Source organism: the organism of the source record quoted next, unplaced genomic scaffold (assembly GCF_019419815.1).
Source record: "Pyrus x bretschneideri cultivar Hongxiangsu unplaced genomic scaffold, Pyrus_bretschneideri_v1 Contig51, whole genome shotgun sequence".
Lineage (NCBI taxonomy): Eukaryota > Viridiplantae > Streptophyta > Magnoliopsida > Rosales > Rosaceae > Pyrus > Pyrus x bretschneideri.
In genome coordinates this window covers 706,847-718,387 of record NW_025999789.1, presented here as the reverse complement: position 1 = coordinate 718,387, position 11,541 = coordinate 706,847, and the positions used below count along the sequence as shown (strand labels likewise).

The following is an 11,541-nucleotide window of genomic DNA, read 5'->3' as shown; positions in this document are numbered from 1 at the left end:
TACTGATACTGATTATCCTAACAAACTTTTTCGACGGGCCGTCTTGGGTTGAGGGTAATCTTAGTTGTTCGAAAAGCCAATCAAAATCCCTCATTCACACAAGTTTAATTAAGATATTACGATGCTAGATTTTATTTGTGTATGTTAGAATAGTTTGCTTAATTGGAGGACTAGATCCTGCAAAGTTATTTAGGGCTTTACTGATTTACACCCGCCTACTGCATACGCTGCTATTGCCCTGTTAAGGTTTTTCCTTCTCTCTCTAGCTATCGGCAATTACCTTCAATTTCCTTATCCCCGCTGCATGCTAGCTTTGCTGTTACTACTCTGTTTATCAGGTGGCACGATGTGCTTGTACTTGAATGATTAAATTCAAATTCAGAGGTCACATATGTTAACGAAACTGCCAAGAAATAAAGGCAAATTGGAGCTCAAGAGCATCAGGATACAGGAAGAGTCAAGGTTAAGGTGCAGAAAAGATGACCAAACATCAAGACATTGTCCCATCTTTGTACTACTTCCGGTAGGGTAGGGGGTGTCTACAAGGTTTAGGATAGTTTAAACTTTATTTAGAAATGATGGATTAAGAAGAATATTAGTCTCTATCTCCATTCCTCTTTCTTTCTTTCTCTCACTCTTCCGCTTCTCGTTACTGGTTGTGCATCAGGGACATGGCCAGAATTCTTAGAAATAATTCGAATTTGAGTAAATACTGAGTCAAAAAGATGGGAAATAGTATTATGGACATTTGAAAATTTATACTGGTAGACCAACCTCTCTAACCAATACAGACTCTGGTCCATTGAGGCTATTTGTGTCACATCCTGACCCAGGGCCCACCACATTCTGGACCCGCTCCACCACTGTAGCACAATATTGTCCACTTTAGCACAATATTGCCCACTTTAGGACCCGACCATGCCCTCACGGTTTTGTTTCTGGGAACTCAGACGAGAACTTCCCAGTGGGTCACCCATCATGGGAGTGTTCTTGCACGCTGCTCGCTTAACTTCGGAGTTCCCATGGAATCCAAAGCCAGTGAGCTCCCAAAAGGCCTCGTGCTAGGTTAGGATGAGAATATACACATAAGGATCATTCCCATGGACGATATGGGATCTAACAATTTGAGGTGCCCTTGGGTTGACCAAAATATATTGGCCAGTCAAGACAATGTAATGAGGATGAATCTCCTCCCCATTTGGTTTTGGAGAGCCTATGACATATGTATCAAGTGGTGGACGCCTAATTCTTTTGTTGCTGTGAAATAGCATTTTGTTCTTGCTATTAATGTTATTGTTAACATTGTATCGAGATGCTTATTGAAATACACACTAGCCCTGCTAAAACAAATATGACTTTGGCTTAAAGTAGACAGTAATTCAGGGCGTATGAAGATTGGTAAGATTTCTTGTTGGAGTGAGGCATGTGTTGGCTCATTGTGAACCTATGAAGAAGTCTGACCGTTTGTATTGCGAGGGTTTCAGTGTGTCATGGTGGATGTAGCCAAAGAAGTATATATCTTGCTGTTTTTGTGTTCTTGTTTTCTATGTGGATTGTGTTGTTTGCGCTTTGAATTATTTTTAGTTATTGAACTGTTTGACTGTCAATTGTCAGAGCTATGAACACCAGTCAATGAAGCCCTCACTCCCTTGCAATCAGTCCTTATCAAATGGCTTAAATAAAAGGAATATAACAACTTGATCATGTGTGCACTATAAATAAATATGCTTGAGTAAATTAGTACATCTATCTATAATCAAGCCAGTCCCCAGAATTACGTCTAAAACATTGATATATGCTTGAGTAAACTTCTACACATATAATATAAATATTATAGATGTAAAGTTTTCTCAAGCCAATTGTAACTTATAATCTATGTATCCATCTATCAATCTCCCGTGATTATTCTGCATATGTTCCACTATCTATCTTAGTGCTTCTTCCTGTATATGTTCCATCATCGATTTCCAGTGCTCCTTCAGTATTTCAATTTTCACTATTGTAGGTAGATGATGTTCCCCTTAAAGATGTGCATGGTGTTATCCAGAATTACAATATTTGTATAGTGAAGATCATGAAGTTAGATTCAGATCTTCTCTCCCGTGCAGAAAAGATGAAGCTTGTAATGCAGTATGGTGTCGGCCTGGAAGGTCATTTTCATGTGTTTCAAATTGTTATAAAAAGAGCGTTTGTCTTAGGTGTCTATATTTACAATTTAAATTTATTTGCTGTAGCCGTTGACATTGATTCTGCAACTAAGTTTGGAATCAAAGTTGCTAGAATTCCGAGCCATCTAACTGGAAATGCAGCCTCATGTGCCAAAACGGCCATTTATCTGATGTTGGGCCGCCTACGAAAGCAAGTTAGGCTTAAACTTATTTTTAATAAACTTTTTTATTTAAATTTTTATTACCCTTATGATATTTCAAATTTTTTTTCCTAGGCATCATAGTGTTGATTCTGTTGAATGCTTTCATCGTGTCATATCCTTTCAATTTGATCATTCAAGGGGCCTCACCAATTTTTGCCTTTGAATTTGGTCATCGCTTTCTGTACAAAGTTGTGAATGTCTGTGTTTGTATTCATCTCTTAAGGAGGGTTTAAACAGTTGTAAGAGTTGCCAGGCGGTAGCTAAACTTAAAGAATTTACATAAAGAAAGTAATCCTACAGCTAGCAATACGAAGAATGTAGACATAGTTGACTATGAATTGATGATACAATTAACCCACCAGTACTAAACATCAAAGTACAGTCCAAAACTATTAAATATGCATGAGAAAATCTAAGAGAGTGCCGCCTTCCTGTTTGCGTGTACATCCTGAAATTCCAACGATATTGATACCTACAGTGATATCCCAAATCTAACTGTGTATCCCATAACCCCTCCAATTCCACCTCCTAAAGATCTTCCTAAACCGTGTTTTTTATTTCCCTCCACTCCACATTAGCCAGACAATAGCTATCACACAAGAAGTCCACATTATTTGGACCTTTTTCTTCTCCACAAACAAATTTATTTAAATTACTGAAGCTTTGTTAGGAAAATGGTTGTTGAGATTAACCTCGGAGCACAATTCTTTCCAGTTTGAGAGTAAGTTTTGAGTGAAATATAATCAGTAGAACTCCCAGATTTCGTAGAAGGGTTCGTTTTATTATCCTTTGAAATATTGCCCTATTTCTTGTTATTATTCTCAATTATCTATCTTTGGAGGGATGTCTGGTATGGTGATGATTCCTTCTAATCATAATGCAGTTGTGCTGTCTTGCTTCCTTTGATTCTTCTCAGACTATTTCTTGAAAATTAACATTTTGGATGGATTTAAGTGTATAAATAATTTTGTGAAATTCATCTTCGCACACTATCTTTTGGCATCTTCATGTCATGAGATCTATTATGTTCGGACGGAATTTTATGAAATATTCTCTTCTGTTCACACTCATCTTGATTGGTAATTTGGTTGTGAGCTATAAGATGCTAGTCATGTATATATTGCAATATTTCTGGCTTTTCTTGCAATTTATTTCCTATTTTATTTAGTAAACATTTGTTGTTCCATATCAAAAGTATATTCAGTGGCTCTGTTGAATTTAGTTTTTTTTATTTTATTTTATTTTTATATTCTTGTCTGTTCATTTTATCTGTAATTTTTCTACCATCGTAGAATGAGATGCAAATTTCTGTAAAGCTGAGGAAGGCTGGGGATCCAATTGGTGAAACACTAACTGGAAAAACAGTGAATCTCTCCTCTCTCTCCCCACCCCCCCAAAGTTTTTTTTTCCCTCTTTTTAGCGGTTTTCAGATAGAAACTTTCTAGAATGCAGATTGCAGTTCTAGTGTTTTTCTTTTTACTCTTATTATTTTTCTTATGAGTATGCTCTTCTGCTCGAAAGTTTAGATACTTTACAGATTGAGAAGATCTGGAGGTTATGCTTAGCGCTTTGCAACTTGAATTGTTGGTTTACTCATGTTCAAGTCAGTTTTTAAACTGGAATTTCTTTGCTAATGCATGCAGGTTTTCATTTTAGGATATGGGAACATTGGAATTGAATTGGCAAAGCGCTTGAGACCGTTTGGTGTGAAAATTATTGCCTCCAAACGGAGGTGGGCCACAGAGTCACAGTATTCTTGCCTTCTGAATTTTCAGTTCAAAATTGTTCCGCCGAGAATTTGGTCGATGAGAAGTGTGTCCATGAAGATATCCACAAGTTTGCAAGTAAAGCAGACATCGTTGTTTGATGCGTGCGTTTAAACAGTGAAACAGTAAGATCATTGGTCAATTTTATACCATGTTTTCTGCAATGCACGATGATTGTTCATGTTGCACTTGCACCTTCTCCAGCACTGTGTCAATATGTCCAAATATGTTTTTCATTACGTTCACTTGAGATCCAAATTGTGATCATTTGATATGGGGCAAAGACTGGTCTGGTACAAATTTATGTGGTTTCGTGAGAGATTGCGAAGGAAGAGGACAAAATAGAAACCAATAGGCAAAGATAAAATGCTGATAAGAGCACAGATCATCATGGTCCATTCATAAGTTCACAGTTTAAAAAGTTTTGATGTCTTCGTTTTCTCCCTCTTGTTTTGTTTCCCTCTGAACCTCGTATTTTATTTTCTTCATTCTCTTCCTCAATCTCCGTTCTCTCTTATTTTCTCTATTCTCCATCTGCTGCATCTTCTGTTTTGTATTCTCTGGCTCAGATGTTGGTGATGTTGCTGTATGCAATCTGTCTGCTGCTTGTTAATTATGCCCTTAAACACAACATCTATACTTTTTTTCCTTTTTCTATTATAATTTTTAGTTATGCATATAGCAAGAATTTGTCAAATTAGATTTCCAAAATTGAATTGCGTTGTATGTGAGATGGAAGTCGATATGAATTCAATTCCACTGTAGAAGATTCAGTGATGCTCAGTTGTCTGACTCCTACTTTTGCATACCTTGTGTTTCAGGTTGGCATTGTAAACAAGTCGTTCATATCTTCGATGAGAAAGGTTGGTTTCAATCCACTGTTGTTTGTTTGATAATCATATTTCATTTGCAATGACCGAATCATATTAGCAAATATATGATGTGTGAGTTTGTAAACACAAGCTTTACAACCATATATGTGTGTAATATGTAGAATTTCCAGGAGCCTTTGGTGCGATTATCCCAAATCCTAACGACTTAAGCTCTTGCGAATGGTGGTTAAACCAACAAACTTATTGATTGTTTCAGAGTAGGAGATTGAGTTTGGGTCCCTCCGTCCCTGCAACTGGAATATTTAAGCATAAGTTGAACTTTATATTAGGCTTTAGACTCGTGGTACAAATAGAATATGAAAGCGCAACGCCAAAAGGGTCTAGTTGGAACCTCCCAAGATAAGTTGAATTTGACAAGTTGGGCCGTAAAGGCAAACCAACAGCCTTTATCATTTCGTCAGAGCAGTCAAAACATCCGCGTTTTAATGTCAGTTCTCCACGTGCGCTCAATATTATTACCCAATATAATTTGTGTTTGGCTTATTCAGCCATACATAAGGCCATCTCCAATTAATCCGGTTAGAGGGACATAGAACCAAAAATTGTCTTAAATAACATGAAAATTGTCTCCAACCGTAGGCTAGGCCAAAGGGCTCGTGAGCCCCATCGGGCCACAAAAGGAGAATCGGACCAACCGGCTCGCCCAAACCAACCAACCAGCCAGTCCTGATCAGTCCAAAGGTTTGAATCCCAACAGCTAATTGCTGACATCATGCTGATGTCAGCTAGCCATTATTTGATTTTTTTCTTTTCTTTTTGTACAAAAAAATTTAAAAAAAAAATAAAAATTCTATTATTTTCCTTCCTATCACTACCTAAGCCATTAAACAATATAAAACTTATACAACATAAAAAAAAAAAAAAAAAAAAAAAATTAACAACATTAAAAAAAAACATTTAACAACATAAAACTTAAACGCCTAATCCATGCTTCTTTTGGCCCAAAGATGTGCAACAAGATCCTGTTGTAGGTATTTGTTTGTGGCACGGGAACGTATCATCCTATGACGCCTCATGTACTCATTTAAAGAGATATTACTAGTTCTTAGATTTAAAGGCAAATTAGGCCCATCATATCTTTTTGCACTAGCCGTTCTTGACCTATTTGGATCCTATTGGTTGTCATCAAACTCTCCATCAATATACCCATGTAACATTATTAAGATTCCTTATTGACAAGAAATTATTGACATTCCATCTCGAAAAATGATTGAGGTAGTTTAATTTAGGGTTAAACTCTGTTTACTATCCTAAAGTTTTGTGGTTTTCAACACTTAGTACATCAAGTTTTTTTTGTCTCAGAGTCATACCTAAAGTGTAAATTTTGGGACAGTCTCGTACATCTGTTAGTCAAAGTGTAAATTTTTTCGTCGGCTTGCTCCAAGTAGTCCTTCTGTGTTTCAACAGGTTGGAAGTGAGTTTTCATGATTAGCTGTTTAGCAGTAATCAATATAGAAACACTCACAAGTGAAAAGGAGGACTAGATAATTGGTCTACTACATTATGTGAGTGTATAATCATAATTGTTTCCCTACTGCAACACTACAAAAATTAGCAAAATCAATAATTTGAAGATTTAGTTTTGATCACAGTAATGTTTTATTGGATTTATATCACATGTCAACTGATTTTTGCCCTCTTAGAAAACTAACTTTACCATTTAGCCGTATGGATGGAATACAAAAATGATGTAAATTTTTTGTAACCTCTTTGTTTTTAGTGCATTGACTTCTTAAGTTTAACCAGAAACTAAATTGAAATAAAGGGTAATGTTAAGGAGACCATCTATTTAAATCTTATTTTGTAAATCATATTACATGATTGTTAATGAGTAGATTATTACTTAAATGTTGATTGCTAATATGATAATATCAAAATAACTTTTTGACCAATTTTCTGCTTATCAATCCATCTGCTTATCTCAATTATTGTTGGAATCCCCAAATTATATGATTCCTGACATGCCAATTCATTGAAATTTCACATAAATGATTATTTTCCACAACATAAGGGTTATATTTATGTAATTTGACGTGCTATATTTCAAAGTAGAAACATACTCAACTGAAATTTTGGTTGTAGTGCGTGATTCATGTGCACAGAATGTTTATATGTACTTTTGTTTTATTTGCCTATCATGTGAATTGACAATGTTTCCCATTCATTTTTATGTTTAGGGAGAGACGAAAGAAGAACCCTACATTTGTAAGATTGTGGAAATGTTTGAAGCAATTGGTGGGCTATTATATTTTACTGCACAACGGTACTATAGGTCACGAGACACTGTAAGATATTTTGAAAGAAACCTTTTCATGATTCTCCTTCCAAATACTTTGTTTCATGGTTTTGTTACGTTAAAAAGTAAGAATCCTGCTATTGGGCGCTGAATTATTAGTTTTTTGCTTTCTTGTATGTCATAAAGCACTGTGCTAGTGTTGCTTGTGGGCGTGTATTTATTTCAGATGTCCGAGACGACAACCCTCTGGATTATCTTGTTGAAAAACTTCATATTGTTAGGCTGACACTAAATGTATGCTTGAAGTTTCCATATTCATGCTTTTTTAGTTGTTCATGAAGTCCAACATGAATGAGTTATCCTTTTTCTCTCAGGTTGATCAAGATGCGAAGAGTAAATCAATTCCAGTGTGCAATTACAATTGCGACACCAAGTATTTGCTACCGTATTCTACTTTTGTCAATCTGCGAACAGGATATTGTTCTCTTTCTACTTAGATTTGGTTTGGTACTAAAGTGATTCTGAAAAAAGCTGGTATCAAAAAAACTTGGGAGCTGTTTTTGTGTTTGGTAAACATTTAGCTTCAGTTTTTTTTCACAATTTTGGGTGAAAAAAAAAGCCAAAAACAAGAAGCTGCAAAACCCAGCTTTGAAAAACCGGTTTTTTTTCATATCTATTTTACATAAAAGTTTACCAAACACTATAATACTGTTTTTTTTTTTCAAAAGCACTTTTACAAAAAAGTTTACCAAACATTTTGCTGTTTTATTTCACAGCTGCTTATTCTCACAGCACAGCAGAAACAGATTTTTTTCAAAGCACAGCAATACCAAGCTAGCCCTTACTGTCATGATGCTGGTTTTTTCTTTCTTTCATTTGCAAGGTTCCTATGTGTTCACATGTTATTTCTGGTTTTGAAAGTTCAGAAAATATATAGTCTGGAAGCGATGACTCAACTATCGCTGTTGAGGATGCTGTTTTGTTTGGATAGTGAGGTTGATTCAAAGCTGCCAAATGGAGTGTGTACGAAATCAGAAGGAAGGCTCCTGGACCTATATTTGGGGGTTGTGGAGCGATGTCTACTGGCCTGTGGCTTGGTGCGCATTTGGCCAATATCAATCTTGTTACAGTAAGTTCCTCTTTCTTAATTTATTTTATGTTAATCTTTTGACATCGATTGAATAGACGTGAAGGCAAAGCTTGATATTGTTTCTTGTTTATGTCGTTTAGATATGGGCTGTTGACTACAATGGATACGCTTGTAAGAGTCTAGAACAGAAGTACAGAACCATCCAGAGACAGAGGTTTGTGTTTGTATCCTACCATTTTCCTCACCTTTGATGTGGTGCTTTAATTTTTCTTTTTGTATAATTTATTGTCCAATTCACACATCAGGTCCGAAATGAAGCTGCTGAAGATTTCCTCAAAATGCTCAAGGAATGGAGAAAGTTGTGCATCTGTTTAAAGTTGGTTGAGACTGGCAATTTAGAGGCGGATGTCGAGAAGAGTATGCTTGAATTCTTTCGGAAGGAAGATGAGGAAGAGGAAGAAGAGGAAGAAAAGGAAGAAAATGTTGGAGGAATGTTAAGGATGATTCTGAAATTTTTGAAGTTGATTGCGTAGGACGAGTATGTTTTGGTGACCCCGAAAAAAAATGAGAAAGGAATAAACTTAAAGGTATGAACTTCGAAATTTATAAATGCATGTTCTTTAAATATTTATAACGATATAGTATGCGAGTAAATGGTTAATGCAAATCTAAATTCATTAGTTCCTCATGCAAAATTTGCTTGCCCCTTGTGATGTATGTAGATTTATTGGAAGGGCTACAGGCCTGACGAAGACACCTGGGAGCCAATGAATGAATTGGAGTCTGCAACTATTCTTATTTACGCTTGCAGTATTATCCGTTGCATGTTTTGTATCATTTATGTACTGTGATGTTGTAAACTAAAGCTCATGTTTTTCTGTCAAACAGGCATTGTAAGCAGGTTATCGAAGACTTTATTACTGAAGGTTACATATGATATACACATGTTTATCATGCACCGTGGTTATTTTTCGTATCGTGAAAGTTTTATGCTTCCTGGTATTATTGAACATATAATTACGGGTTTGACATAAAGTTGAAGTCATAAAATGAATAATTTACTTCAAAATGCAAAAATGATCCTACTTTCATATTCAGAGAAATTGAAATTTGTTCCTAAAATGGTTGGAAAAAAAAAATCAAATTGCATGTTTTGATTTGGTTAGAGCAAAAGTACTAATAATGTGTTACATATGAAAACAATTTGAGAGAATGAGTGAATTTTATTTGAGAGTTTATAGGTGTGAGGCATAATCATCTTTATATTGTAGTGAGGCAACTATCTTGGCAAATTACACAAATCCTCCTAATTCAATAGGGAGAATCAATTGCATGATCTAGTAAGGAAAATGACAGATTCATTTGAAGAATCCATAGCTTAAGGTTCCAATAGTTATGTCAAATTAGTGGACTGGCATAAATGTCCTGCAACACTATGTTAATTTTCAAATTTTCAAGTCTTTTTTACCAGAAAAAAATAAGTGAGAAGACAAATTGATCGATTAGAGAAGTAATTTGCTTAAGTGTTGGGTGCATGTTACTCATGACTTGGTCAATAAAAATGAGATGACGGCGCTCCAAACGTGGAAGAGATTCATGCACAATTCCTCAAGTAGATCCAAGGCACATCCAGGACCAAACATGAAAAAATGGAAAAAAAAAAAATATATATATATATATATATATGAATAGGAATCGCCTCACCTAACATGTGAAGTTGCACAAAAATAAGTGCTATTTTAAAGTGAATAATAAGGTCAATTTAAATGTCATTGCTCTTGTCCTCCTAAACCAGGTGGAAGTTATCAAACCAAAAGAAAGAAAACCCCAGGTGGAAATATTCTCCCCAATCACAATCCAACTTTGTCCCGTTCAATTCTTATAATATTAACAAAAAACTCACAGCACTGTTCATTTTAACGAAAAACCACATTTCAACACTAAAAAATCAGTCATGGTACTATTCACTTTACCCTTTATTTTATCCTTATCGTTAAAAGTCAGCTTTCAAGTCATTTTCATTAGCTTTCCTTGTAATATTTGACCTAGGGAATCTTAGTTTGATTTTTTGAAAGGGAATTGTTATTAGCACTCCAAAAATCTCATTTGGCACTCCAAACTTTCTATAATTAGAAAGAAAAATACACCCGTGAGAAGTTTAAAATAAAATTTTTGAAGTGCTAATAACAGTTTTCTTTTGAAATGAACCCTTTTTTAACACATGTTGAGCTACGTACATTCCAAATTCCGTGCGGTTTTTAGTGGTTTCCAATTGATTTGTGCATGTTTTGCATCATCCATTTTGCCAATACTTCATCTGTCATCCTATTTTAAAGAAAAACTAATGAAAAAGGTATAAAAACTTTGAGTTTTAACGACAAGGACAAAATAATGGGTAAAGTGAATAGTATTAAGATTGATTTTTTAGTGTAAAAATATGATTTTTCGTTAAAGTGAACAATACCGTGAGTTTTTTTTTTTGTTAAAACTCTCTACTTTTTAAGCATCATTACTTTGAAAACTTTGTGAAGAAAATGTTATAATATTTGATTCACCTCCGGTTCTTCGGACGCCAATATAATATTTCATCCACCATCATATATTGTAATTGAACTAATTCCCTCTCCTGTTCAATTCTGGGGTTGTCTTCGAAAATATTTCAATTTTGAGGGATCCTACGTAATATCTCTTAAAACCCAAATAACTGAAAATATGTCCTTGGTTGTTAGAAATAATTAATTAATTATATTAATTACCAGGTAAGTTCCTACACACATGGAAAGAAGTATGATGCATGATTCAGGTCTCATTTGATATTGTTGTACTTTGAAAAAAAAATATTTCTGCTGTGCTTTGAGAATAAGTAGCTGTGAAATAATACAGCAGAGTATTTAGTAAACTTTTTTCGTAAAAGTACTTTTGAAAAAAAAAAAAGTAGTATTATAATGTTTGATATATTTTTATGTAAAACAGATGTGAAAAATTTTTCAAAACTAGTTTTTGCAGCTTTGTGTTTTTTGTTTCTTTTACACCCAAAACTGTGAAAAAAAAGCTAAAGTTGAATGTTTACCAAATATAAAAAAGTTGGGAACTTTTTTTTTATAACTATTTTTTTCAGAATCACCTCAGTACCAAATTAAGGCTCACTCTGCATCTCCAATGATGTCATACACCAAGACAGAGTT

At 34.8% G+C, this 11,541-nt stretch overlaps 1 protein-coding gene across 3 annotated transcripts; it reads left to right on the top strand.

Annotated features, from left to right (window-relative positions):
* Positions 1–2,796: 2,796 nt before the first annotated feature.
* Positions 2,797–9,314, top strand: LOC103954020 (DNA (cytosine-5)-methyltransferase CMT3-like). 3 transcript variants are annotated; one of them, XR_007252991.1, is made up of 8 exons: positions 2,803–3,143; positions 4,015–4,262; positions 4,959–5,000; positions 7,208–7,699; positions 8,193–8,395; positions 8,497–8,570; positions 8,662–8,943; positions 9,079–9,314. XR_007252991.1 is itself a non-coding variant. In XM_048570027.1 (6 exons), the coding sequence occupies exons 3-6, from the start codon at positions 4,992–4,994 to the stop codon at positions 7,761–7,763; spliced, it is 348 nt and encodes a 115-aa protein (XP_048425984.1). In that variant the 5' UTR covers positions 2,797–3,143; positions 4,015–4,262; positions 4,959–4,991; the 3' UTR covers positions 7,764–7,906. The 3 variants fall into 3 exon arrangements, 1 of the variants encoding a protein (XP_048425984.1); XM_048570027.1 differs by lacking the exons at positions 8,193–8,395; positions 8,497–8,570; positions 8,662–8,943; positions 9,079–9,314 and having other exon boundaries at positions 2,797–3,143; positions 7,208–7,315; positions 7,453–7,560; positions 7,641–7,906; XR_007252992.1 differs by lacking the exons at positions 8,193–8,395; positions 8,497–8,570; positions 8,662–8,943; positions 9,079–9,314 and having other exon boundaries at positions 7,208–7,315; positions 7,641–7,699.
* Positions 9,315–11,541: the final 2,227 nt, after the last annotated feature.

Coding starts and splice junctions, on each gene's coding strand:
- LOC103954020 (XM_048570027.1), top strand. Junction 7,316..7,452: donor ACTATAGGTCACGAGACACT/GTAAGATATTTT, acceptor TATGTCATAAAG/CACTGTGCTAGTGTTGCTTG. Junction 7,561..7,640: donor TTGTTAGGCTGACACTAAAT/GTATGCTTGAAG, acceptor TTTTTCTCTCAG/GTTGATCAAGATGCGAAGAG.